This window comes from Eublepharis macularius, chromosome 9 (genome assembly GCF_028583425.1).
Source record: "Eublepharis macularius isolate TG4126 chromosome 9, MPM_Emac_v1.0, whole genome shotgun sequence".
Taxonomy (NCBI): Eukaryota; Metazoa; Chordata; class Lepidosauria; order Squamata; family Eublepharidae; genus Eublepharis; species Eublepharis macularius.
This window is the reverse complement of record NC_072798.1, coordinates 65,627,746-65,653,639: the sequence shown is the minus strand read 5'-3', so window position 1 is coordinate 65,653,639 and position 25,894 is coordinate 65,627,746. Positions and strand designations below refer to the sequence as shown.

Here is a 25,894-nt window from a genome sequence, read left to right as displayed (position 1 = left end):
TTTAGGGTAAAGATCATCTTTTCACTATGTCTAGTTTATAATGCTAAGTCCTCTAAGGACTGTATGTACAGGTTTTCAGATCACATAACATGCAGAATAAAGGTGAGAATGACAAAGGGAAAACCATACATACTATTATTGGATGTTTAATTATGGGAGCTGAGATACTGTTCATGAGTTACATTAACTTTTTTGCCCTTTTTTTTCCTTCAGTGGGAAGCCTTTAGCCTTCCTGAACTACATAACTTCTTGCGTATACTGGACAGAGAAGAAGATGAACAACTACAGAACTTAAAAAGGCGCTATGCAGCATACAGAGACAAACTTGAAGAAGCTCTTGGTGAAGTTTGGCAACCACCAGGTTAAAATGGGACAAAGGACACTCAGGGAAAATTGCATTACTAAATACTATGTATCATGCCAAACATACTACACACACAGCAAGGATGGTTGCCTCTTTAAAACATATGACCATTTTTGAGGCCAAGAGAGAACTTTTGCAAAGAAGAGGTCCCACAAATCACATTCTTAGCATCTTGCATGTAGACACAAAGAGATGGCAGTACTGTATTACTTGTACATCTCTCTTTTGTGTGCTTTGTCTTTCCGAGCTTTCTTTATGGTCATTGTGACTCTGTGATGTCTCTTTGAAATTAGACATAATGAAACATTCTTTGCTTTAATGTTCATTTGTGGCTTTTGATAAAAAGTTGTGGGTAAAAATTTTTCTTGCTATGTATCAAAAATTAGTTTTGATCAAGGAGTGTTATTTCAAATCCAGTCTCTTTAATTTGTAAAGAAATCATTTTTATCACAAGGAATCATAAATGGTTCCAAATGTGCAGAAGACGTTAAAACAATTTTACTGAAGAAGTTACAGAGGAGGTTGGAAATAAGGTAAGAGATAGAGAAAAGAAATGGAGATTTTGAAATGGAAGACAAACAGTTGATCCTGGAAGTCTGTTTTTTCAGTTGGAAAGAAGATGAGTTTTTGCTGTTTGGGATTACTGAAATTAATATATTCAGAGTTGTTTTTGAGATAAGGTTTACGATAGTGGAAACTGAACTGCAGTAGTTTGTGAAGGGCAATGCACGCTTTGGTCCCAGTCTTCTATGAGCTTTATGATTTACTAAGTATTTGGCTGACGTTTTCATGAGTAAAACATCAGCATTAAAAAAATAATCCAGCATTTGTCTAATTCATTGAATGTCTAAATGTGCAGAGAAATTGATATGGGTACATATAAAATAGTGGTGTTTCTTATTTTTGAAAATCAGTGAGTTGAATCTAGAGATCCATGGTATAAGGATTACGGGTATTTTCCTTGTTCTTTTCCTCCCAACAGTTCTTTCTTATCCTGGAAAAGTTGCTTTTTATGGGGCAGTATTTGCATGAACTATTTAACTCCACAGGCAGAAGAGGTTAGAGGGACAATTTTGTTCCCTTCCCTTCTTCAGCGCAGCTCATCTCTTCCTACATGAATTTAACTTTCCTGGGTTCAGATAGGGCTGATGGGAGTAGTGCCTTCTGCTGATGGACTGCTGGATTAGACCCCTCTTATGTTTTGTATCTAAGTAGGCTGGGAAATATGTATATGGCCCTGTGCTTTGAGCAATTTGAATGTTTTAATTTAGGGTTTCTGCTTAAACTTTAAATAGTTCAGAAGCCGACTAGGGTTCTGTATGCAGCTCAACCAAACATAAGGTAAATAGAGAAGAGAATCTTGCCATTGACTAGCTATATATTTTTGTCTAGAAGTATTTAAGTATATAGGCTAAATGAAACCAAAGATATGGTGTGCAATACAAATCTATACAAATGAGACTTGTTCTAATTTTTTAAAAAATATTTTCAGCTCCCCAGGGAAAATAATTATTTAGAAAACTTTGTAAGTTTTGAAAAAAACTCATGAGCAGCCATCATTTTGCTCCTAATTATTTGGCCAGTATTTTTGAAACTTGCCTGCCACTTTGGTGTCACCTAGTGGATATTATATGCAACACCAAGATATGTTCTCTTGGGAACACGTGCCTTCATTTTAATCTTAGATGCTTCTTACCCGTCTTCCCTCCCCAAAAGAAACACACCAAGGTTTCTAATCCCCAATTACATATGTGCAAAGACAATCTTGATATTTTTGAAGTGTTAATAGTTAGTGATCACATTCTCAGTACCATGATTTGTTCTTTTTTTCTTTCCCATGTAACATTGTAGTACCTTGGATGGAATGTTATTTTTTTGGGAACAAAGCAACATTGCATTATATGGTGGTACAGGGATGCTTATACATCAGCCAGGATGATTTTTCTAGTACTGTAGCATACTTACCTGTTGAGAGGTTACTGTTCCTCTGTTGTCACAACAAAAACAGCCCTTTGATAATGGAAGCGGTAACATTTATAAGCTATTTACTGCTCCCACTTGTGCATAAAGTGGGGATCAGAGTGCCTCCACCTGGAATGTGCTGCCATACACAATTGAGCAGTTCCTGAGATAATGTGCATTCTAAACATGGCTTCCAGTGAAGTATTCCTTGAGGTAAGGGCATTTTAACATACAACATGTGAGAACAGTTCAGAACTGGCATTATGATTCATTTAGTTTTATACATAAAGTCATTGTTTGCTATTAAATATCAGACATTTGTTGTTGAGTTAAATACTGTTTGAGTCCAGAGAGGACAATTCTAAAAGTATGTGAATTTTTATTTTTACTTGAATGTTTAAGTTTCTTTACTCCAAATCTTTGTTTGGTATCTTATGCACTACAGGTTTAAGTAGAGTGGAAAAAAGAATTTGTTCAAACATTCTTAGACGTTTTACAAAATACCTGCAAAAACACTGGTTAGTTCAACTTTTATTTAATTTAAAAGAATAGGTCAATAATGACCCAAAAGGTTTTTTAAAATTTTGTTTTAGTAGCCTATTATTGATCTGTCAGGTATGTTGCAAAATCTGTATATTGTCTATTTAGTGGTACCTGAATGAAGTGTAAATGAAATGAAGACAGTGTAGGGAAACACTGAAAACAGTTTTTTTTTAAAAAAAACTATTTATTTCAAAAAGCTTTTCTTTTTATAGAGATTTGATTCCCTGCAAAGATGTTATAATAGCAAGTTGTGATTCCATCATTAAAGCTGAAGTTGATACAGATGATGTCAGTTTCTGTTGAATTTGATAAATTTATCTAATCTAATCCCAATTTAGCATCAGTACAGATGTTTCACTTTGGTTCTGGGGGAATTCCATTCTTGGGCTTTTTCTGGGATGAGTTCATACCTTGACCATGGCAGCCTTGCCCGTGTTTCTGCAATGGGAGTCAGTTTTGACTTTCTCCCTGAATGGAAACAGTGGAGTGGCTGGGGGCTCCTTGTTCAGGGGCTCAATCTTCCTGAAACTTGGGGGTCATTAGAGGACTGTCAGGATTAGGTCCACTGAAATATTAGTGGAGTTTGCTGGAAAACTGCTACCCCCAGATAGTCCCCAGGGAATAATGAAGAGTAGGTGGGGGCTCCTTCTTTGGAGGAACTTTAGAGGACAGTCAGAGGTAGGTTCCCTCCAAATTTAATGAAGTTTGGTTGAAAAAATGATCCATGGAGCCCACTGGTTTTCCTATAGAAAACAATGGCCTGGTTTGTTTGGGTTTTTTGGGGGGAAATATCTCAATTGGAGAATCATTTTGGAATTTGGGGAATTCTGAATTTTTTCTTAGATTTGGTAAAAAATTCATATTTTCTGAATATTTTGGTCCACACCCCTGATCATCCCCTGTGCTTGTTAGTAAACACATTGTGCAAAGGTACAGGCCCTGATTGCTGAATACATATTCGTCCACTTCTCTGCAGGCACAAGCCCTGATCCAGAAGAGTAAATGACACCTAGCAGTTCACTATAGCATATGGATTGGGAAGTTGCTTTCATTATTCAAATGTTTTACATACACCTTTCCACTCCTGCCCCAAAGGTTAGCTTAGTTAATTTTGAAACAAACTACAAACACAGCACGACAAGTCATTTCACGTTCATGTACCCCATAGAAATAGTTCTTAACCTCTGGTTAATATGTTCAAAAGAATGAAGTTTACCTCATGACCCAGCTATATGAAAATACATAATTCGAAAATGGTCTTTTACCTCTGCAGTCATTAGGCATCTGCAGTTTTTTGAAACACTTCTTTCCATTGATGTAGATGAAGCAATCTGCCTTTTGGCCTGCTTACTGATCTTTCCCTCACTCATTTAATGGAAGGATGCAACCTTGCAGGTCTTGTTCACCTGGCTATTGGATTAGTACCTTCATAGCAGCAATATAGGTGCTCCTCTTACACTCATTTAATCCTCTGTACTGAGAAGTAAATGGGTGGCTCTGATAATTCTTGAATTGGTGATAATTACCTTTTCAAAGTCTTTGAAACCTTATTTTTTAAAAATGAACTCAATCTATGCATATAAAGTAATGTTTTTCAAACTTGTATGCTGCCTCATCCTCATCCTCCATTACATCTGACGAGAACTGTGATTCTCGAAAGCTTATGCTACAGTAAAGTTGGTTAGTCTTAAAGGTGCTACTGGACTCTTCTGTTTTGCTACTACAGACTAACATGGCTAACTACTCTGGATCTCATCCTACATAAAGATCCCATAGAACTGATGGTTGTAGGTATACAAAGGTATAAAATTACATTAAAGGGAGCAAGGACTTCCGTGGAGAAATATCACAATCATATTTATCAGCTACATCATGTTTATTTTATCATATAAACATGATGTAGCTGCATGCCATTTTCACAGTTGCCACGAAACAGCTTCAGTACTGTGCCACTGGGTTGGAAGGCACAGAACATGCTGTAAACACAATACTATATTTATAGGAATTCAAAAGGGTTCCCATGACTAAATCACTGTTCCATGCATTAAAAATCCACATCTGACAGAATAAATGTCCATTCAGCAAGTGACATAAATTGCTAAACAATTTGTCTTTAATTTTAGTTCACAATTTGTTTTGTACAGAAACTTTACTGAGATACTTATTTACTGAAAAGTGCAGCAATATACAGGGTCCTTCAAAGGGCACTTTCTAAACAATTCTATGAATCATGAACAAGAAGGTTGATATGTACAGTGTCATTCTTCATTAAGGGAACACAGGAGGAATATAAGGGCCTTAAAACAGAACATCTGATTTCATGGCTTCACACAGCATTACAGACTTGTACTAGCCTTTGTCCTGAAGGGGGGAAAGTGCTGAAGAAGACTGCTGCAAGCACAGAAAGAGGTACAAATCAGAGAGGTACAAAGCTTGTTTATTCTATAGTGCATTACCAAAATAATACACCTTTGAAACCATCTGGTACTTTTTGAATAGTTTTTAGAATAAATCTTAAGAGTGGCATGCTATACATGAGAAAGTACTACTTAAACTTTAAGAGCTGTCAATTATGGCAAAGATAAACTTTCTAATTAATACTTATTTGTTCTGCTGCTCTGTAGTGCTTTCTGTAAGAGTTATGCAGCATAATTACTGAATTGCTGAGTTACTGCAGGGCTACTTGCTCATGATATAGAGCAGCTATTTCTCATGGGTAAGAGTTGCTTCTGTGTCAGTTTTCTAGACAGACTCGACCATTACTTAGTTTGTTGCCATACCAGTTTAATGCTCAAGTGATTTAAAGCCACTCTTTATGTAAGACTAATATTCTTTAAGGCCTTTCTTAGCATCCAGCAGTTAAATGGGTCCTTAAAGTGCAAGCAGGCAAGAGCCAAACCCCAACTTGATTATCTAAATAGGCAACAGATGATGTCAATCACCATTTCCAAAGAGGGTTAGAGTAGTGCATGGTACATGTGCAAGAGATGAGAGAGGAGGCAGCTTTTAGGGGCTCAGGATTTTTTACTGAATGGAGTTAGGTTAAATATGTAAATATGTATCTACACCCTGTTTTGGGGGGGTTATATTGACTCAGCAGTTAGCATCCATGCCAAGAAACCTAGCCCATGTAGCACTATAGCTTTGCTCTAACAAATATGCAATAAAATGGTAAGTTCAGTACTACACATAAACCATGTAATATATGTGTTCAAGTTATTTGTTAGTGGCTGAGTCACTAAGAAGGCCGCTAAAATATACTGCAGTTCATTTTGGCCTACTGTACACCTAACCGAAGGTTGAGATAGAATACCTATCCATATCAAGCAGTAAACAGCAAATAAAACACAAGACAAATATTAGTGGCTATGTTACTGTGAGGTGATTAATTTCTCATTTAGAGAACAAGATCATTAAAAACAGCAGGAAAAGATGGACAACTGAGAGTGGGGGAACATGATCAACTGCTATTACATTACCATGCACAACACTATAATGCCAGTTGAAAGTTGTAGTTAAGTGTAGCTGGACACTTAAATGACTTTAAGCTATCCACTATCTGCTCCCATTTTCAAAGGTCACACCTAATGTATTTTGATTAGCAAGATGAAAGTTCCTGCTTAGAACAGTATTGTTAGTATACATGTGTTTCCTTAAAAAAATAAATCAAAGGAGCTCATCAAATGACCAATTTCTTTAATAAGTTAATCTTTGCTTATTAGCAGCTGTTTCATATGAGAAACATGCAATTTACTGTTACTCATCGACTAGCTTTCATGTTATCTACAAAATACATCCTGAAATCTCAATTTTTATCAGATTAACTGAAAAATCAATTGTGGGACTACTTTGATGCTGAAGGATTCTTCTCATGATGTCCAAGTACAAACTAAAATCTGCTGCACATGGCATACAAGGGTTCCAAAGAAGGCATTTTTCTTTTCCATAATTTACCAATCTCTCCTTTCAAAAGGCAGTTTCTTGATACATTTGCACTTGATGCAATGTACATACCACATATCCCAGATGTCCTACTGTAATCTCAGGGAATACCTGTTGCCCCTCAATCTCTGCTGTCAGTTTAACAAAAGGTTACCACATCGAAAGCAGCTTCTACTGGTGTTTGCATACCATCCTGAATGAAATACGACATAAATTCTTCATTCTAGAAGACGTACCTATTAGCTACACATATGCTTAACCATTAATCTATTACCTTTAAGGACAATTATAGGATAATGCATTAAAATATTACTAGCTTCTCAATTCTGAAAAAGTGCTGAAACTGTACTTCACATCACCAAGTGGATATGAATTAAAAATGACCAGCAATTACTGCTGTCCCAAGCATCAAGCTTGAGCACTAAAGAGATACAACTTGCAATCCTTTAGCATAAAGGGCTCTTAGCGTGGGCTAAACCTAATTAACTTTTGATCCCAAAACAACTTTCTGGGAAGAGAAGACTCAAACCTCATTTTCTGTTATACATTGCTAAATTAGAATGTTAGATACAAATCTTGAGAATTACATAATTGAATTAGCCTAGATTCACGTAACTCATTTGTTACCATACAAAACAGAAAATGTTGGATGCTGAGGAGCCTTTGGGAACAGTGTCCATTCAGTGGATAACAAAGTTCAGAAAACTGAATTGATGATAACATGAAGACAACATAAGGCAAACAAATTCTGATCCACAACACCAGACTGGAGAGCTGAGAAGATGATGGATGGCAGCCTGCCTGGTTAACTTGATTATATTAGACTCAAAGTAGAAACACATCCGAGAACCACACTCACTTAAAAAGCTTACTGAGCAGTGGCTCTGGCCTCTGGCTCTGAAACAGATGCAGCACAACTTACTCCTACCCCTATCCAGTTCTTCCCATATATTAAGTTTTTAAGCAGTTAACAACCTCATTTATACCAAACAACAATGAATGAGACTCATTGAGTTAATATAGTAACAGCCTTTTAAAAATGGATATCATAGAGCTGAGTAGATTAGACTGACCACGTCTGCAATATACATGTATTGCGCATGGTAACCAGGTGGAAGTTTCCTCCCAAGCCAGCTGACAGCGTCTTTTAAAGTGTGGTCCAAATGAATGAGGCGGATCTGCTGCAGTGGCTTTGAGAAAATGAACAAAACAGGATAGTGGATGCAGCTACAAGGAACGCGTGAAAAGTCTGCGAGGTGGAGTTCCGTGATTGCTGAACATCAGATGTGGATTGAACCTGTACCTGAGAAGGTGGAAAGCGGAAAAAAAAAATAACTGAGCACAGGTACAAGAGCTGTTACAGAATGCTATTAAAATATTTCTTCTCTGTAAAGTGAGTCTACAGTGACATTTCTACAATACTTCTAGTAAATTTTATTTACAAAATTTGAATCCCTTCTTTCTGACCCATAAGTACCACCAAGGTGGCTTAACAAAGTTAAAGCAAGCATCATAAAAACAGTAATTGAAGCCAAAACTAAAACATTTAAAAGCACTCATATTTACATTTGTAAATGATATATAAATGTTTTATAAGCCCTACTAAAAGAAATGGAGGTTATAACAAAACCACATTTGGTAGTTTGCTTCTAAAGACAACATTTTCTATATTCCCAGCTCAGAGTTAAAAGTGATTAGTCGCTATCTGATCTGTCTGTTGCAAGGGTTAAACCGTATAAAGTCTTCAGAATTCACGTTCAGTCATCAAACAAGACATTTATCCAGGTAGAGATGTACATGTGCTTTAAAAAAAATGCATATTTGTTAATGTTTTCTACTAAGGAAACAGTTTCTGTCTTGCCCCACTTTGAGATATTTTAATTTAAAATATTTACAGCTATATTTTACTTCAAGAGGAAATGTTTTGTGTGAAATGCACAATATATAAGACAAATCTTCTCACCTTATAAATTCATAAGCAGTTATAAAATTAATAATTGAAGATTGACGTTTACCCTGGGTCAAAGACTCCTGGTGTGCGGCAAGTTGATCCAGAACAGGACTGCAACATCATTAGTCGATAATTCATTTTTTCTAAGATTTCTTGATCTATTGTTTTTGCAATATTGTTTAGTTGGTGTGGATCAGCAGTCAAGTTGTAAACTTCAACAAATACCTGCAGCAAATCAGGACAGTAAGACATATTCAGGGCCATATTAGTGTGAAGCTATATTAATACAGATCATTTTTCACATGGAACAAGCCTAGCCTTGGACCTCATAAAACCTGGGCACCAATAGTAAGCTAGGCCTAGTTTTACGCTTTAGTCAAGTATGTTTATGTAGAGAAAATGGTAACACTGAGATTGATCTTGGATCAAACTGGTTTCCACTACATGATGAATCATTATCAGCAATATTACAGAAATACTGATCTGAAGCATACTGTCAAAAAGAAGATTCGTGCCTAAAGCACTATGATAAAGAATAATTAAAATTTAACTGAAATATGGCCTAGATACCTTATACCATTGGAGGATTACTTTTGGACTTTTTATAGGACAAGAAACAGGCCCCAAGCTTCGTCAAGGAGCAGACTCGGAAAAACAACTGCTAGGGGTTTTTTTAGCAGCTTTGGTTTCACCACATACTGATAGTGGACCGATATTTTGAAAGCTGGAAAGAACTACTGAGTATTTCTGACACTAGATGCCTCATGAGATCTTAATTTTGCTTTTAAAAGGGAGAAGAGCCAAGAGAGTAAAAAAAAAAAAGCCAATTGTCCCGGATCTTTTTGCAGGACTGTTGTCTCCTCTGAAGCTCAAGTGGTTGCATGGATTCAATTTACAATGCCACCAGCCCATCAGCTAGTCTTCACTATTACTTTAGCTGCAGCTATTACATCAGGAACCACACTCTGTATCCCAACCTTGTATTTAGCACCCTCTTGGTGGCCTGTAAGAGCCAGCAATGCTTCCTCAATTGGCCCTGCTTACTGTAATGTCTATTAGCTGGAAGATAAAACTGGGCATACAGCCTACTGCTACTTGGGGAAACTGCAGTGCCAGAAAAAATACAGCCCTTATTACAGAAATTAAGATTACTTATGCTGAGTCCAACTAAAACATCATGGGAATCCATTCAGTATGGATTTTAGTAGGGAACATCTGTATAGTCATTGAATATTCTTTAGATGAAAGAACAGGTCTGGCAGATTGACAAGAGGAAGCATGGTCATGTTTCTGTACAAATATACATGGAAAGTGCAGACCCTTCTTTCACATGGGCAATACAGAAATCTGTCTGTCTGACAAATACACTCTTAGACTCATTCTCTCTCACACGTGAGGTTTCTTGTGGTAAATCTCACACAATTTCCTTAGAATAACTTTGTGGCACTAGATCCTGCTTTCAGGCAGAAGGAAGATAGTGGCAGAACCAGCTATCAATTTACATTAAGGATATGTAGCTTTGGACTAGCAAATCTGGCCTCTAGTTTTCAAGACCTGAGCAAGGCTGTTAATGATAGGATGTTTTGAAGGCCATTAATATATAGGCCATAAGTTGGAAATGACGATGGCGTATCACATGCGCACACACTAAATGCTACTTCCTGACCACCCAAAACAGCACTAAAACTTAGCTCTCAAAGGTTCTAGTTATGACTCTGCACATGCTCAAGTTCCTGTGTGTCTGCAGAGATGACCTCTCAAAAAACAGCAGTCAAGTTAAGCAGCCTTTTAACTAGTCTGACTGTAACATCTAAAGTTCCTTATCTGTTTAACTGTAATAAAATTCAAACAAAACTGGATGATTACATGTACAGACATGAATCCAAAAATGCCCTTATGTTACAGTACTTTGGATAATATGTTGTTTTCTACCTGTATTGTGTAACCACACAATAATGTGATTAATCTGGTTCCAAAAGTGATTTCTGTAAATCCAAGAACAAATATTTCTCCTTACAAAAATCTCATACCTGTTATATTTTTTATGTATCTTGTATAGTGAGCACTGAAAGAATGAGTATCAACACTATGTAGCCAAAGATATACAGAATAAAGAATTACCTCCCGATCATCAAATTCACAGTACTGTAGATCCCACAAAGCTGAGAGTGTCCTTACACAAGCATATGTATTGTTGTAAGCATCTTCACAAACACAATCTGGAAAACAATGCTATAAAAACAAGTTGTAAGACTGAGCTCCACTTCACATAAACAACAGATTGAAAGGGTAAGGGTACGCATCTCTAACCCTACCAACAGACTCCTGAAATTACTTCCAAATTTACTTTAATACTCCTTATCTCTCACACTTGCTTAAATCCCATGTCTAAGATACAGCTCCTATTATTTCCACCCAAACCCTCACCAATCATATTCACCCTTATCCAAAAAATGTAGAGAACAATTTTCAGAATTACGTACAGTGACGCCAGGCCCGAGGGCAGGACAGGTAGGATCGCTGCTGTTATGCCCTTCTCCTTGATATTCAACCAAAACATCTGATCTCCAGGTCACATTTGCATCTCCTCTCTACAAGAAAGCAAACATTAAAAGGTAGGTGTTAATTTTTCCCCTCCTGTGGGTTCACAGAAGGAACGGAATGTAAGCATCTTAGATAAAAGTGCTTCTAACCATCATAACTGTGGATATTAAGCTTGATCATGTGGTAGCAGCAGAAACAAAGTAAATATGAAGAAATCCTGAAGAAAGCCAATCATTACATTTTACAGTTTGATATTGAAGCACTGCTGCAACTTCGAATAACTTGAGTCAACAGAAAACTGTACCTACTGAGGAACATATTTATTACCTAATTCTCTCCTAATGTGCTGTTTCTGCAACAATCACAATGAAAATTGCACGAGTTTAAGATAGATAGATGTACACTTTCCATTGTGCATATATTATGTCATTTTGGCACATTATAAAAATGTACCTCTTCTATGGCTTTGACCCACCCTCACCTCCCTACCCCCACTTGCCTGGAACCGGTTGGAGGAGGAGGCCCTCATGCCTCCTTGCTGGCCTCCAGCAGCAGCCGTTTCTGCCGGCCAGCTGTGCCGGCTGCGGCTGTATGGCGGCAGGGGAAGCCCTCTCTGCTGGCCAGCCATGCTGGCTGCGGCTGTGTGGCGACGGCGGCGGCAGGGGAGGCCTTTGCCACCAGCCAGCTGGCCAGTGCGCCACTGGAGGCTGGAGCCTGACCAGGTAAGTGGGTGGGGGTGGGGGGATGGGGTTAAAGGGTGGGGTGGGAGTGGGCCTCCACCCCCGTCACTTCAGTATCCTCCAAATCTTTACAGAGCATACCGAAGCGACTTAAAAACCCAAATCCAAAGCGGCATGCCACTTCGGATTTCGGGTTCCCCCCCCAAAAGCCGAATATTTTTCAGGTGCACACCCCTAGTAGCAATCATGCTTGCCAATGCAGCGTGAAAACATCCGCAAGGGAGAGACTTTATAAACTTATTCACATTTTTTAAAAAATATTGCAACATTAGAAGCAATTACAAGAATGCTCATTAATAGTCCCATCTGTTTACTTACAAGAAGTGGTAAAAGTGACATCCCATCCATTTGTGTTTTATTTAGGTCATAGCCTGCAATATCTAAAATAGTAGGACCTAAGTCAATATTTGCCACAAGCATCTGGAAGGCATAAAAACACACACACACATACACAAAAGTATTAAATTTTCTAATTAAGACTCAAACAAAGCAGGGAAGGGTACGAAAGAATTAAACATATAGGCTATCATATTAACTTCGGTCAAAGAATTACAAATATGTATTGCCAGAGAATTAGGAGAGCAGCTGAATGGCCAATTATTCTTACCACTCCTGCCATCTGCCTACATTATCACTTCAGGTGGTATCCCTCATATAAAGTTTGGATTGTCAGTTGCCTCTGCACCACAATCCCAATAATTTTTGATCTAGTGTTTTTTCTCTTGTTATCCTATTGTACAGTGAACAGAATAAACTACATCACTGCTGCTTAATGCTGCTGTAGCATAGCGCTTAAGTGGTTGGGCTGTGAATCAACACTCTGCTGATTGGAATCCTGCTACTGCCATGAGCTCAGCAGGTGGCCTCGGGTAAGCCACTCAGTCCCAGCTTCCTAGCAGTATTGTGGGGATAATATAACACTGACTATGGTCACTGCTCTGAGCGCTAATCTATCCAGAAGAGTGGTATATAAGCACAGTTGTTATTACTGCTGCCAAGTGAATCCATCATTCAATCATTTATGAATAGGAATCAGGCCACAAGACCAGGAAGTTAAAACAAGTGAGTATAAAGCTATGCTTTTATTGACTACTTGTACAGCTCAGCCAAAAGCAATAGCTGTTTAGCAGACTTGACAAAAAGTGCTAATAATTCCATGCTATACTACTGCAGGTTCTCACTCAATGCTTTCTACATATTTTATTTCCACTCAGAATATTTTTACTTCACATTATTAGTTCCACTCATGAATTCCTGAACATGTTATGAATAGCACTTCTATGAAACCATACCTTAAATGCATTGGCACGCTCACAAGGGCAGCTTTATTTGTTTATTTATTTATTTATACCCTGCTTTTCTCCCCAAAACACAAAACATGCTATTTAAACAATGTACCTTATTTGTCTGGTTGGGTTTGATTCCTGGTCCTCGAACCAACAAGGGCACTTTAATGTCAAACTCATAGAGTTGACGTTTGTCAATAGGCAAAGAAAACTGACCTAAGAAACATACAGAGCAGAAATTTGACACATGTGCTTTATAATAAAATCCTACAGGTAGCATATTTTCATACTTCTGGGGACGTAAAATTGTTTTTTGCTGGCTGAAGGCATTTCTGCATACTTCTAGTATCTCTTGAATTTGGGAGACAGAAAGCTCCAGCAAGGGGGAAGAGGGAGTTCTCTTCTGAAATTCTGCTCATGGTTCTTTGGAGTCAATCCAACCTTTGGTTATATGCTGCTTCTTCCTGTCTGCTCAATTTCAGGTATATTTTAGATTAGATTCCCTAGCACTTTTTTCAAAGCCTGTTATGCCAACTAGCTTTTTCAGGGAGAATGGAGAATGACCTCTAGAAAAAAACATTAGACTCAAATATGTCTACCAATGATTTCCAAGGCCACAAAGCATCACACCTTCCCAGAGTTTCTGAAGAGATTCCAGAAGCACCCAAGGAAGTCTTATATAAAGCACAGCATGTATATTATCATGACTAAGAAGTTCAAAAAACCCATCACAAAATCATGGTCATTTTGACATAGAGCAACACAATGAACACTACAGGATACTAATTTGGAGGGAGATGTGTAATTTTGAACTAGACTTCTGTTTCTTCTTGTTTGTATGCCTCTCCTGATAATTCCATTGTCAAATTGCTAAAGATCTGTCACCTTGGCTCCCAGGGCTTCATGAACTAAGTAGAAAATTTTAATTTTAAACCACTCGGTTTTGCCATCTACTTATTCACCTGTATGAAAGCCATTGTCTGATGTATAAAAGATGTATGTATTATCCAGTTCCCCATGGAATTCCAGCCTCTTCACAAGTTTTTCTATCATATCATCCACTGATAGTAGAGTCTGCCACCTGTATATGAAAAGGATTATGCAGGATTATAAAGCTGAAGCTTTATAAAATTAACAGCATGTACATTCAAGTCTGATATACATTTCACAGTTTGAAGCAAACACTGTTTGGTTTTCAGAACCCAACTATTTTCCACCTTTCAGATGCAGAATACTGAATAAATCCTCATGCCATAATTTGTCTGACCTACAGTTTGGTGCAGTGGTTAAGAGTATGGGACTCTAATCTGGAGAACTGGGTTTGATTCCCCACTCCTCCACTTGAAGCCAACTGGGTGACCTTGGGTCAGTCATCGCTTTTAGGAGCTCTCTCAGCCCCACTCCCTCACAGGGTGATTATTGTTGTGGGGATAATAATGACATACTTTGTAAACCACTCTGAGTTGGTGTTAAGTTGTCCTGAAGGGTGGTATATAAATCGAATGTTATTATTATTATTATATTATTATAAAACCAAGTCTGCATTCTCAGCTATATAGAGACAGCTACAGATCAGGCAAGAAGCATTTAAGCTAGCTCATACTTGAGAGAGTGAAATTTTAAGGTCATCTTAATTGTTTTTTTAAAAAAAAAACAGTTTTGAAGCAATGCTAACCTTTTAGAATATCCTTAATGTGCTTTTAAAAAAGCATATGTGACATGTTTTCTGTTACAGCTACTGTTAGGTCAATCCCATTTGGTTTCTTGTTGTGTTAATAAATGATTTCTTGTTTTAACCCACAGGATTTAACAACATGAAACAAAACCAAACACTAACAGGGCCTCTAGACACTACCTACCTGTGCAAATGTCTGCAGATTGTGCTAATCTATCCACAACTAGGGCTGTGAGTACAGCCTATGCCTTCTAGAAGATATGTAGGTAGCTAGCGTACTGTCTATGTTACTCAACAACCTTGGCCCTTTGGATAACTCTTTGGTAAGGACAAAGGAGGAGAGCGAGTTGTTCACAAAGGTTATAGCAGTCTACTCATCATTATTGTACAAACTGAAAATTTTTACCTAAAAGAGCCATCAAAAACCTCTTTCAAAGCTAATGTTTAACAGAGCTACATTGCTTGGTCTCAGTTTTGCAAGAAATCCCAAACATAGTGAACTTTCCTACCTTTTCCTAAAAGCATCATCTAGGAATTGTATTGATGAATTAGTCATTGGAGTCTTTGCTTGCCTGATGAGCCAATGCTTGTCCTGTAAGACACACATTAACATTCCTTTAGATTTATATCCTGCCCTATACCCAAGGCTCCAGGTCAGTAATAAGAAAATCAGTACATTTTAAACCAAATTTTTAAAAAATTATTTGCAAGACTTTTTTACTCCTAGCCTTTGACTAGGATAGTGTAAGAAGAGTGAGTAGCCTTTGTACTTGTGGATTTTAACCAACACTGAGCCCTTGGGAAGGGATCAGATATAAATCAACTATTACCAAGTTATAAGAAATGTAAAACTCTCTCAAGTTACAGCTGCAGGCATAAAAAAACAAAATGGATCCAGGAGATTACGGTTTCCTGTAATAGCAATCACTTAACATATGCCATTTGGATTACAGGCGTCCCCTCTACTGCTTAGTTTTCTAATTTTTTATTTGCTGTTCCTGATGTTTTCCTCTGAAGCAGTTTACTGCAATGAAGTCTAAACATGAGTTTTTATGTTAAACTACTTTCTTCTACAAAAGGAGTTTGGTCTAAAGCAGTATAATGGAAGTCCTAAAAGCTATGTTTATTTTCCTTTAATGAAAGCATATTGTCTGAATACAAGCTTATCACTGGGCTACAGACAAGGATTTACAGGAGGGGAAAGACATCAGATCCTGCAGAAGGCCTTCAATGCTACAAAAACAGGACCTTGAACAGCAGAAGCAGAGAAACAGAATACACCAGGCGCTTGAGACAGAGCTCACTCCTCATCCCAGGAGGGGAAGTGTAATGCGGCCTTCATTTTCATTTAGAGATTGCATGAGCTGCACCAATCTAATCTGGAGTTAACAATCTCCGTGACTGTCAATTTTTCAGAGAACTGTGCGCAACTGCTTGCCTCATAGTAGATCAGCCACCAGCAACTGAAGGACAAAGAACTTTCCAGACACTTCCGTTAGCAACACAAATAGAAGCTGGAATGCCACTTTAGCTCAATACTATGATTACCACTGAGAAGATAGTCTGGGGCATCACTTTGTTATCAAGCAGACAGCTCATTTAGCTATAGAGCAACATACTATACGGGGGGCATCCGTTAACTGCTCCCTCCCCCAACAACGTAAGGCTGGACAAAGTTCCTTATTCTGTGTCTTTGGAAGGATGCTCAACACACCTGCTTTTAGCTTTAAATTATTTAGATCCACTCAACTGTCATTCTCTACACTGATATCTTCTCTCTAAGATTCTACAAACCCAACTGCGTTATAAAAGCTAACATGTATCTTTAACTTAAGTACTCAAAAAATATACTATATTCTATATTATTTACAAATCACATTTCTAAGTCATTACTGAGACAAGGAAAACTCCATAGAAACATGCTCATCAAAGGATCTGGTTTTTACTTTCAAAACTTTCTCAGCTCTTTTAGAAATTGAAATCAAGATGTACTACTTCTAGGAAGCATTACTCAATGTCAACTTATTTGCAAGGGATCAAGAATCCATACCTTTCCATGAATATTGAAATTACTGTTTCTTGGAGCACTGACATTCTGGAAGCTCTTCTTGTATTGAGGAGCAGCTACCCAAGGTGAGTGTGGTGCTGGAGTTGCTATCATCATGAAGAATGGCTCAAAGTTGGATTTATATTCCAGAAAATCCAGGGACATGTTGGCCTGAACACAAATATCAAAGTTCTAAATTCAAGTAATATTGTTAAAACTGTTGTCTTAGCTAGTAGTTCCCAACTTTTCTGGTATGGTGACCCACAAGTCCAAATTTACTTCATATGGTGACTCATCCAGGGCTGGCTCAAGAGACTGAGAAGGAGCTGGGGGGCGGGCGCACCAGGTTGAGGAGATGCAGAAAGATGGTGTAGTGGGAAGTGAACAGCAGGTTGTGCAATACACAGTTCCTTTTCTCTTTTGACAACCAATTAAAAGCTGGATATTAATTATTCTTAATCATTAATGATTCTTTAATTGTTACAGTGGACCACTAATCAGCTCACAACTTTTTGACAACTTTTAAGTATTTATAGAGCTTATCATGCCCCTGTACCATAATATCACACTTGGCTTTGATAAAATATCACGATTGAAAATCTGAACAAACAGCTATATCTAAGACAATCATATTTTTATATTATTAAAAATGTGTTAAAGATCTTAGAGATGCCTTTATAATTAGCATATGTCAATTACTATAAAAATGTCACCAAGATACAGGATTAGGATTTTGATGGAAGAAATCTCATGAAGAAGATTTAGGTGAAAAATATTTGCATGTGTGTTTACTGAAAATTTAATGCATTTCATATTATACTTGAGTATGATCTGATTTTAAATCATTTTTAGCTTTAAGGGATTTACTTTTTATTGCATACAGATGTTCATAAATGATTGGTTTCATTTTAATAAGCCTTTATATTTTAGTATCTTGCTTTATTCAATAAATACAGATTAAACTTTAAAAGAAGTCTGTGTGCCTTGATGGAAAAGGTTAAACAAGAAGCAATCAAAAATCATTTGTACTAAGCATAATTTGTACTAGTCATTTGTAGTTTCTTTAAAGAAAGATCTATCTTTAGACCTTATCTGAAACTCTTTTGAGCTGTTCAGAATTTGGGATAGAAGCCTCAGAACTGGATAGTTTGGAAGATTTAATGAGGTATGAATAAGTAAGTCCATTAAAATGGCAGATGTCAGCACTCAAAAAAGAGTTGGGTGGCAAGTGGCTCAGTACAGTACATCTCCCACTCCAAGTAGAGAGAGCAGTGAGGCACTGCAGGGGCTGAGCAAGAGACTGGGAGGCTGAAGGAGCAGTGCCAAGGCAGAGCCTGGACTGGCACATACTTCCCTCTCTCTTCTCACGTTTCCATGCACTGAACAGCTCCCACCTATTCTCCAGCACCTCCGCTTATTCCAGCTACTATCATGTTACTAGTTGCTAGACAGGTTTCCCCCCCTCATTACTGCTGCAAAGTGGGAGGCAGGAATGTGAGAAACTAGAAGGGAAGGACAGAAATAGAAGGGTGCAAATGGCACGAGCTAAGAAGTCAGATTAATCTAGAAAAATTGATTCAATGTCTAAATTTGTAAGGCACTGGAAGTGTTTTTCAACATGTCATATTCTACTGCCATAGTAGAAAGAGGAGTGTTCATTATGTCAGCGCTGAAACTTTTCCAGGCTAAAGTCATTAACCAACTCCTTTATGGCACCTTTTTGGGCATCTCAGATCGTGGTCTACATTCTCTGGAGAGAATTCAATCAAAGTTTCTCCGATCCATCTTACAAGTTCCACCCGGGGTGCCCAATTCCCTACTCTGATTAGAAATGGGACAAATGAGAATGGAGGCAAGAATTTTTCTGGCCTTGGCTCGCCAATGGCTTAGGACACAGAAGAATCCAAAAGGCCTTTTCCATTTAATAATTTAGGATGGTTACCAGCCAAAGTGGCTACAGCTAACTGAGAGCAAGTTAAATAAGATGGGCTTCTCTCTTGAGGCTCTGTTGTCCCAAAGTTTTGATGCTGCAAAATTACAAATAAAACAAAAGGTATGTGACATTGAGCGTCAGCAAGACATAATAAAAAATCCTAAATTTAGAGCATCAGAAGAATCCAGATACCATATGAAGATGGCCCAATATCTAAATAATTTAGAATTCCCTCCCTATAGGAGGGCTTTCACTCTAGCAAGATGTGATGCCATGCCATCCAAGGTAATGGAAGGGAGATATAAGAAGTTACCGAATGCGCAAAGGATTTGCGGGTGTCCCCTTGGAGAGGTGGAAACACTGGAACACATGTTTTTTCACTGCCCCTTCCAGAAAAGGACTAGAGACTTGACAATTCTTCCCTTGTTATTTGGTCTGGAGGGGTTACCAGATAACATACCCTTGGCAAAGCTATTGGCTGACAAAAATCCAGCTGTCACTAGAATGACAGCTAAGTTTTGCACCCAAGTGATTGCACAACAAAACAGACCCGCAAATACTGGAATGGCCACGAGGGAGTCCCCTCATCCTGATTAAGTTTTAAAGACTTCTGCCTAATACCACTTTTATATCAGGGGAATACAGTGAAACAAAATTCACTCAGGATTTGGTTACGCTTACCACTATATTGCTGTATTAGGATGTGTTTTGATATTTTATTTGAAGTATATGAATTTTAAACGATGTATTTTATCTTGCTACACTTTGATTTATTATGTATAGCTGGTCTAAGGACCGTTACAATAAATACCTACATACCTACCTATGTCAAACATTTACATTTATAATACTTTAAGCAGCTACTATTTGTCCAAAAACAAATTGTCATATATGTTGGAAGCAACTTAAATCAATGTAAAATACTTCTGAGTATTACACAACTGAATTACTTGTTTAAATTTTACCTTTTGGTACTTTGTTTTCAATAATAATTTAAAAGATATTTAGTTATAATTCTAAAATAAAAAACATTTAGATTAGGAGAAGATTGCAATCAAAAGAGCAACAACAGTACTCTCAAATTTAATTTGTTAATCCACCTTCCGTTTAGACTTTATAAATATTCTTGTGATGTTCAGCATTGTCTGTAATTTTCCATAGATATTTTTCTTTACTGGATAAAAGAATATTAATGTATTTTACATACATTTTAACATGGTATCTGGGGTATATTCAGGAAGCATAAAAGGTATACCTCTCTTATGAATATGCTGCTGCTAGCCATTCTCCAAAATAGACAATGCAACTATCTATGGATGAAAGATGATTTTTTCAACAGGAAAAGTTAGTTTAGGAGCTATTTACTTTTGTACTAAAGTAAACCTAGCATATGAATGTCCTATGTATGTAAAATTTCAAAATCTAACAGCCTGAAGAAATACTCATTCTTAATATACAATCTACAACTTGTTATGAATTGGTGCTAACTACTTGCGTAATAATTTAGAACTCTATTACTTCAAAACAGTCTCATGAATTCTAGACCAGTCTCCCCATGTCTTTTATAAGGGGTAACCACTGTAACTGAAATTTCACAAATGAATTAAACGTAATTCTTCTGCTTGCTCCCCAAATAGATACAATCAATTTAGACATCACACCAACCATGATTGGCATATATAGTTAGAAACCAAAGCATGAACTTCCAAACATACATACAGATCTAGATTATTAGAACTGCTTTTCTGCTTTCATTTCTCATCGGCTTCAAAGGGTAGTAGAATCCAGCATTAGAGCAATGACCATAACTAGGATTCGGTAATCCAAACATCTCATCAAACCACAGGTAAGGTTCCTTAATTAAGGTCTGGTCTGAAAACAGCCTAACATGCATAACTTAGAGTAAGGAAAAAACAGTGTAAGGTATGTGCCTTGCTACAGGAGTGTGTCTAAATAAAGTAGAGTAAAGCAGTTTGCGCGATTAAGACTCAAAGTTTGTTTACACTCAAAATCTTAAAGAGTCCAGTAGCACCTTTAAGACTAACCAATTTTATTGTAGCATAAGCTTTCGAGAATCAAGTTCTCTTCGTCAGATGCCTGATACAGAGACTCTGTCTCTGTATCAGGCATCTGACGAAGAGAATTGTGATTCTCGAAAGCTTATGCTACAATAAAGTTGGTTAGTCTTAAAGGTGCTACTGGACTCTTTTTGATTTTGCTACCACAGACTAACACGGCTAACTCCTCTGCATCTATGACTCAAAATCTTGATTCACTGGAATTCCTGTTAAATAGGTTGAACTCCTTGTATAATGCTGAAACAAGATAGCCAGGGAACCAACAGAAATATGTTTTACAGAACAACTGAGAAATTCTCACCAGTACATCAGTCAGGTAATCGACACTGTAATTTTCACCATGCTTCCGTGCTTTTCCATTTACTGAAAGTGTGTAATTGTAGTACTTCGAATTTTTTTCCTGTGGAAGACAACCAAAGCTACTTCATACACATTAAAAATTAGCCATTAGGATCACTAAATTGTACTGCATTGGTTATTCAGTTATGATTGTAATATATCTTGGTATTTGATGAAAATGCATTTAATAGTCTCCAAAAATAAAAATTATTAAAATGGGTAGCATGTGAAATCTTAAAACTCATTTTACCAGATTGTGGCCATCATTCTAGAAGTATGTTAAACATTCTATTAAGATTTTAAATACACATAAGTAAACTAGAACTCTTTGATACTTACTAGTGCATACCAAAAACTCCATCCAGGAGGAACATGGCCAATTCCCCCAGCATCTTCTGCTCCGTACTGAAAGAATAAAAAAATAAACGAGTCACTAATAAGATTCTACTAACCAAGACTAACTACTGTATGGCAAGTTTATTGCCATGCATATTAAGAATAGCACTGTAGAGTTTGCAGATATGGAAAACTACAATTTGCTTTTGACTTTTCAGCAAACTACAATGTAGTTTCTATGTCACTTGATAGCTATATCTCATGTATATGGGCTTGCAAAGCTATCAAAGTTATGTGGTGATTTATGTTTGGCTGCTAGCTCTCAGAAAAACATATAGAACTTTAGATTTGCAGAATGACTGACTGTAAGCTTTAATATACGGCACAGACAAGTCAGCGAGTGGCCTCTGTCCTCTCTTTTCTCCAGTAGCAACTTGTGACCCCCCCCTCCCCAAGTCTCCCAAATTTTGTGGCTAAAAACAAAACAAAAGGCAAAAAACTACCGAACTGCAGCAAGGAGGAAAATATAGGACCAGGTTCAAGACTATTACTGTACCAAGCTTATTCAATTATTCTAGCTATTCTGGATAATTGAAATAATATCTAATAATATCTTCCTTTTCATAAAAATCCAATTCTTGTTCTTTGTATTTTGAAATATGCAGAAACAGTATTAAAATGCACTAAATTTCTGTAAGTAGCTACCAAAAAGTAAAACAAACAAAAAAGGGCAATGTCTAGTATAGTACATAAAAATGATACCTCATTCAAGTATTTCCCAGCAAAGAAAGTCTGATAGCCACACATAGACTTGAGAATAGCCGGGAAGGTATATGGTTCCTGAATCTTCTGCCAGGATTTGCTGCTGCAATTTCCCTCCAAAGTGTTATTAACAACATGGTGATTATGAGGATATTTTCCTGTTAAGATGCTGGCTCTACTTGGACAGCACAATGCACTGGGTACATACTAGAAAACAAAATTAAAGAAGGGAATAAGCTAAGTGATAGTCAGAAATGCTCATCATAGTGACATATGTCAAATGTCCATCAATAAGGCAGAAAAATGGGGTTAATTAATTCAATTGATGTGTGTGTAATTCACAGATGAGGAAGGTGTTTCTCCATAATCAGAAGCCTCCTGAAATATGCATTAAGCCTCCTGAAATATTAAAGGGGAAAAAATACTACAGTGACCAATGAGAAATCCAGCTTGCTCAATCTCCTAAGAGTTTATAGAAACTTGGATCATGGAGAAATTTCCTAATGCTTTATTTCTACCTGCAGTTACCACAATTGGGCTGGATTTCTACCATGATTCCTTGTGGGCCTCCAACTTCTCTTTCGTATAATTAATATTCTATTTTTTTCTGACACTAGAATTATGTGCAAAGGGGTATACAATCCATATTCAGCCTGCGGAGGCCCACCAATATTTCTGTTTTATTGCTTGGGAAATGATGCAAATGCACTGCTACATGTAAAAGGCAAGTATAAGATTATGGTTGATTAAGTGTCCACAGCTTAAGAATTACGATGCCCACTATATACACAGGTGTGTCCTCTAGCATATATAAAGACCATCTATTCAAAACAAGATTATCAAGCAAATAAATACAGAAAGAAATGACAAAGCCTGGAATAAAGTTGGAACACACCAGCACCCAATCCCAGATTCTAGAACATGTTATGGCAATTTTGAGTGCCTTTTCTGCTTCTCTGTCCCACTGGATGAGACAAAGAGAACATGGAGACTAGCAACATAGCACTAAGTTGCCAACACTTCTCGTTGCCTTACGGCACAACTAAATTTTCACCATAAAGCATTTGAGAAACGGCACTTTACAAAGAGTAAACTTAAGCAGATATACCAGTATCACATCAAGGAATGACCATAGTTCCCACCTGATCTGTTTTGTTTTTTTTAAAAAAAAAATCACACTTGCTTGTATTGTTCATAAACGCGTGTCTTGATTTCAGTACTTACAGCACTGGAGAAGCTTATTCCCATCTCTGCTATGAGGGCATTGGTCTTTTTCAATGGTGTCTGAAACACAGAATTTATGCATAAAGAATTACAAAAGTGGTATGACTATGGAAGACTGACGTGTTTTGGATCCCCTCCCCCATGTCTGCATTGAATACCAGAACCATTCTACTTAAGATCAGTGTTGCATTTGTTGTTCCTTTTAGCAACTAAACATCCAAGCATTTTACCTTAGAAAGAACTCAGGACTGCACAATGACGTCACTTTGGGTGAGCTGGAACAAGGGGGGAGTTTTTTAAAGTTTAAATCGCTCTCGGAGAAAATGGTCACATGGCTGGTGGCCCCGCCCCCTGATCTCCAGACAGAGGGGAGTTTAGATTGCCCTCTACGCGCCTTGGCGCAGAGGGAAATCTAAACTCCCCTCTGTCGGGAGATCAGGGGGTGGGGCCACCAGCCATGTGACCATTTTCAAGAGGTGCCGGAACTCCGTTCCACTGCGTTCCCGCTGGAAAAAAGCCCTGTTTGTATCCCACCTTCCTCAAGGTGGCTTCATTATGCAATACTAACAGCACAATTCTATGCAGAATTCAGTCGTGACCTGAAAAGTCCCCAGGTATACAGACAGCTTCAATTACAGGTCAAAACAGCAGCTTTCCATCATCAGGAGCCTGTGTTTGAAAGGACCTACAAACTGTTTATTGGGTGGTTAGGTTAGGTCCTGAATGCTTTCCTTTTTAGTTTTTGTATTCAAATAATCTCTTGTGTAGTGACAATCCAGTGTGTCTAATATAGATAGTAGACGGTTTCTATCATAGTAGCTGACATGAACTACATGATCACAGGTTACCCAAATTTGACAGTAGCATAGGAAACACTGAGAAACACTGAGTTTGGACATAATTTGTTATTGACGATGTAGCTCAGCAGAAACAGGACACAAGGAAGTTATGGACACAAATTTGCATGTGTACTTCCAAGAGCAACATTCAGGGCCAAACTACAAGTGACGAATGGCATTTGAATGGCAAGTGTATTCCTCCCTGTTCACTTGCCCTCCACTTGCTCCCCACTCAATCCACTTGCCGATCAAGTGTCATTCATCACTTGTAGCTTGGCCCTCAGCTTCCAGCATTCCATGATGCATTCACACCCCTCATTCCCCGACCATCTGCGGCAACATACTAGAAGCGGAACCCTGTCATCAACCAATTCGCACAATCCGAGCTACGCCCCCTTGCATCACAGGCTAAGAGCCAACACCGGCCAATGTCCCAAGCCCCTTTACTGAAGCTACCAGGCGCCTGAGCGCAGACCTTAAGCACCTGCATAACGAAGCCCTTCCTAAGAATCTCAAAGGCTGGACAGGAAAAGACCAGTTATGCCGCCCCGGCATCCCGGTGCTCCCCGCCGCAGCGTCCAACAGAAGACCAAAAACTGTGATTACTCCCGAGGGGCGCTTCAATTCCTAGAAAAGGGGCAAGCAGAGAAACTGCACCTTCCTCCCCCGACCTCAAAGCATTCCTTCCCAGGACTCGGCGCCGGCCTCCGCCCGCCAAGGTGGGGCTATTTCGCATCTCCCCACTTGCAACCCCCTGGCGGCGCTCCCGGCGCTCCCCCTCCCCCTTAGGCCCTTTCACACGGCCGCTACGAAACTGCTGCGCTTACTTACCATCCCACCGAGACAGGCATCCTGGTCGTCGGTCAGGATCAGCACTACGTTGGGCTTTCGCGCCCTGTGGGCACCGGCGCTGAGGCCGAGGAGGACCCAGAGCAGCCACAGAGGCCGCACCGAGGCGGCCGCGCCACCCATCCTGCGCCCGAGGCTTGAACTGGGGGAGGGCGCGCGAGACCCGCACCTGAGCGCGAGACAGTCACGCGGAGAAACGAGACGCGCACGCCCCCCCTCTCCTCCGGCTATATTAGAGGGGAGGGCGTATCGGCGTCACGTGACCGGCAGGCATTCCCCGAGAGGCGACATGTCCCGCCCACCGGCTCCTCCTAGTTGCTCCCAACTTCCGCCTTCACTTAAACGCCTGCCTCCAGTATTCCCGTAGATGCGACGCTGGCGTGCTTCCGTACTTCAGTTCTCTGAAGAAGAGAACTGTGATTCTCGAAAGCTTATGCTACAATAAAATTGGTTAGTCTTAAAGGTGCTACTGGACTCTTT

The 25,894-nt window shown here is 38.5% G+C and overlaps 2 protein-coding genes across 4 annotated transcripts in view; one reads left to right on the top strand and one right to left on the bottom strand.

The window, feature by feature from the left end:
- RASSF3 (Ras association domain family member 3) overlaps positions 1 to 3,156 on the top strand; it is a 114,988-nt gene extending 111,832 nt beyond the window's left edge. For all 3 annotated transcript variants that reach the window (XM_054988672.1, XM_054988671.1, XM_054988673.1), the window contains one exon: positions 214 to 3,156. In XM_054988672.1, the coding sequence (XP_054844647.1) occupies positions 214 to 366 (153 nt within the window). In that variant the 3' untranslated portion in view covers positions 367 to 3,156. The remainder of the gene's footprint in view (positions 1 to 213) is intronic.
- A 1,799-nt stretch (positions 3,157 to 4,955) lies between these two features.
- On the bottom strand, positions 4,956 to 25,659 carry GNS (glucosamine (N-acetyl)-6-sulfatase). Its single transcript, XM_054988984.1, has 14 exons — positions 25,397 to 25,659; positions 23,727 to 23,786; positions 22,503 to 22,709; positions 21,744 to 21,809; positions 21,367 to 21,465; positions 17,058 to 17,225; positions 15,517 to 15,599; positions 14,295 to 14,413; positions 13,445 to 13,548; positions 12,365 to 12,466; positions 11,246 to 11,353; positions 10,884 to 10,994; positions 8,827 to 8,987; positions 4,956 to 8,114 (listed from the first exon to the last, which is right to left on the bottom strand). The coding sequence occupies exons 1-14, from the start codon at positions 25,535 to 25,537 to the stop codon at positions 8,039 to 8,041; spliced, it is 1,605 nt and encodes a 534-aa protein (XP_054844959.1). The 5' UTR covers positions 25,538 to 25,659; the 3' UTR covers positions 4,956 to 8,038.
- Positions 25,660 to 25,894: the final 235 nt, after the last annotated feature.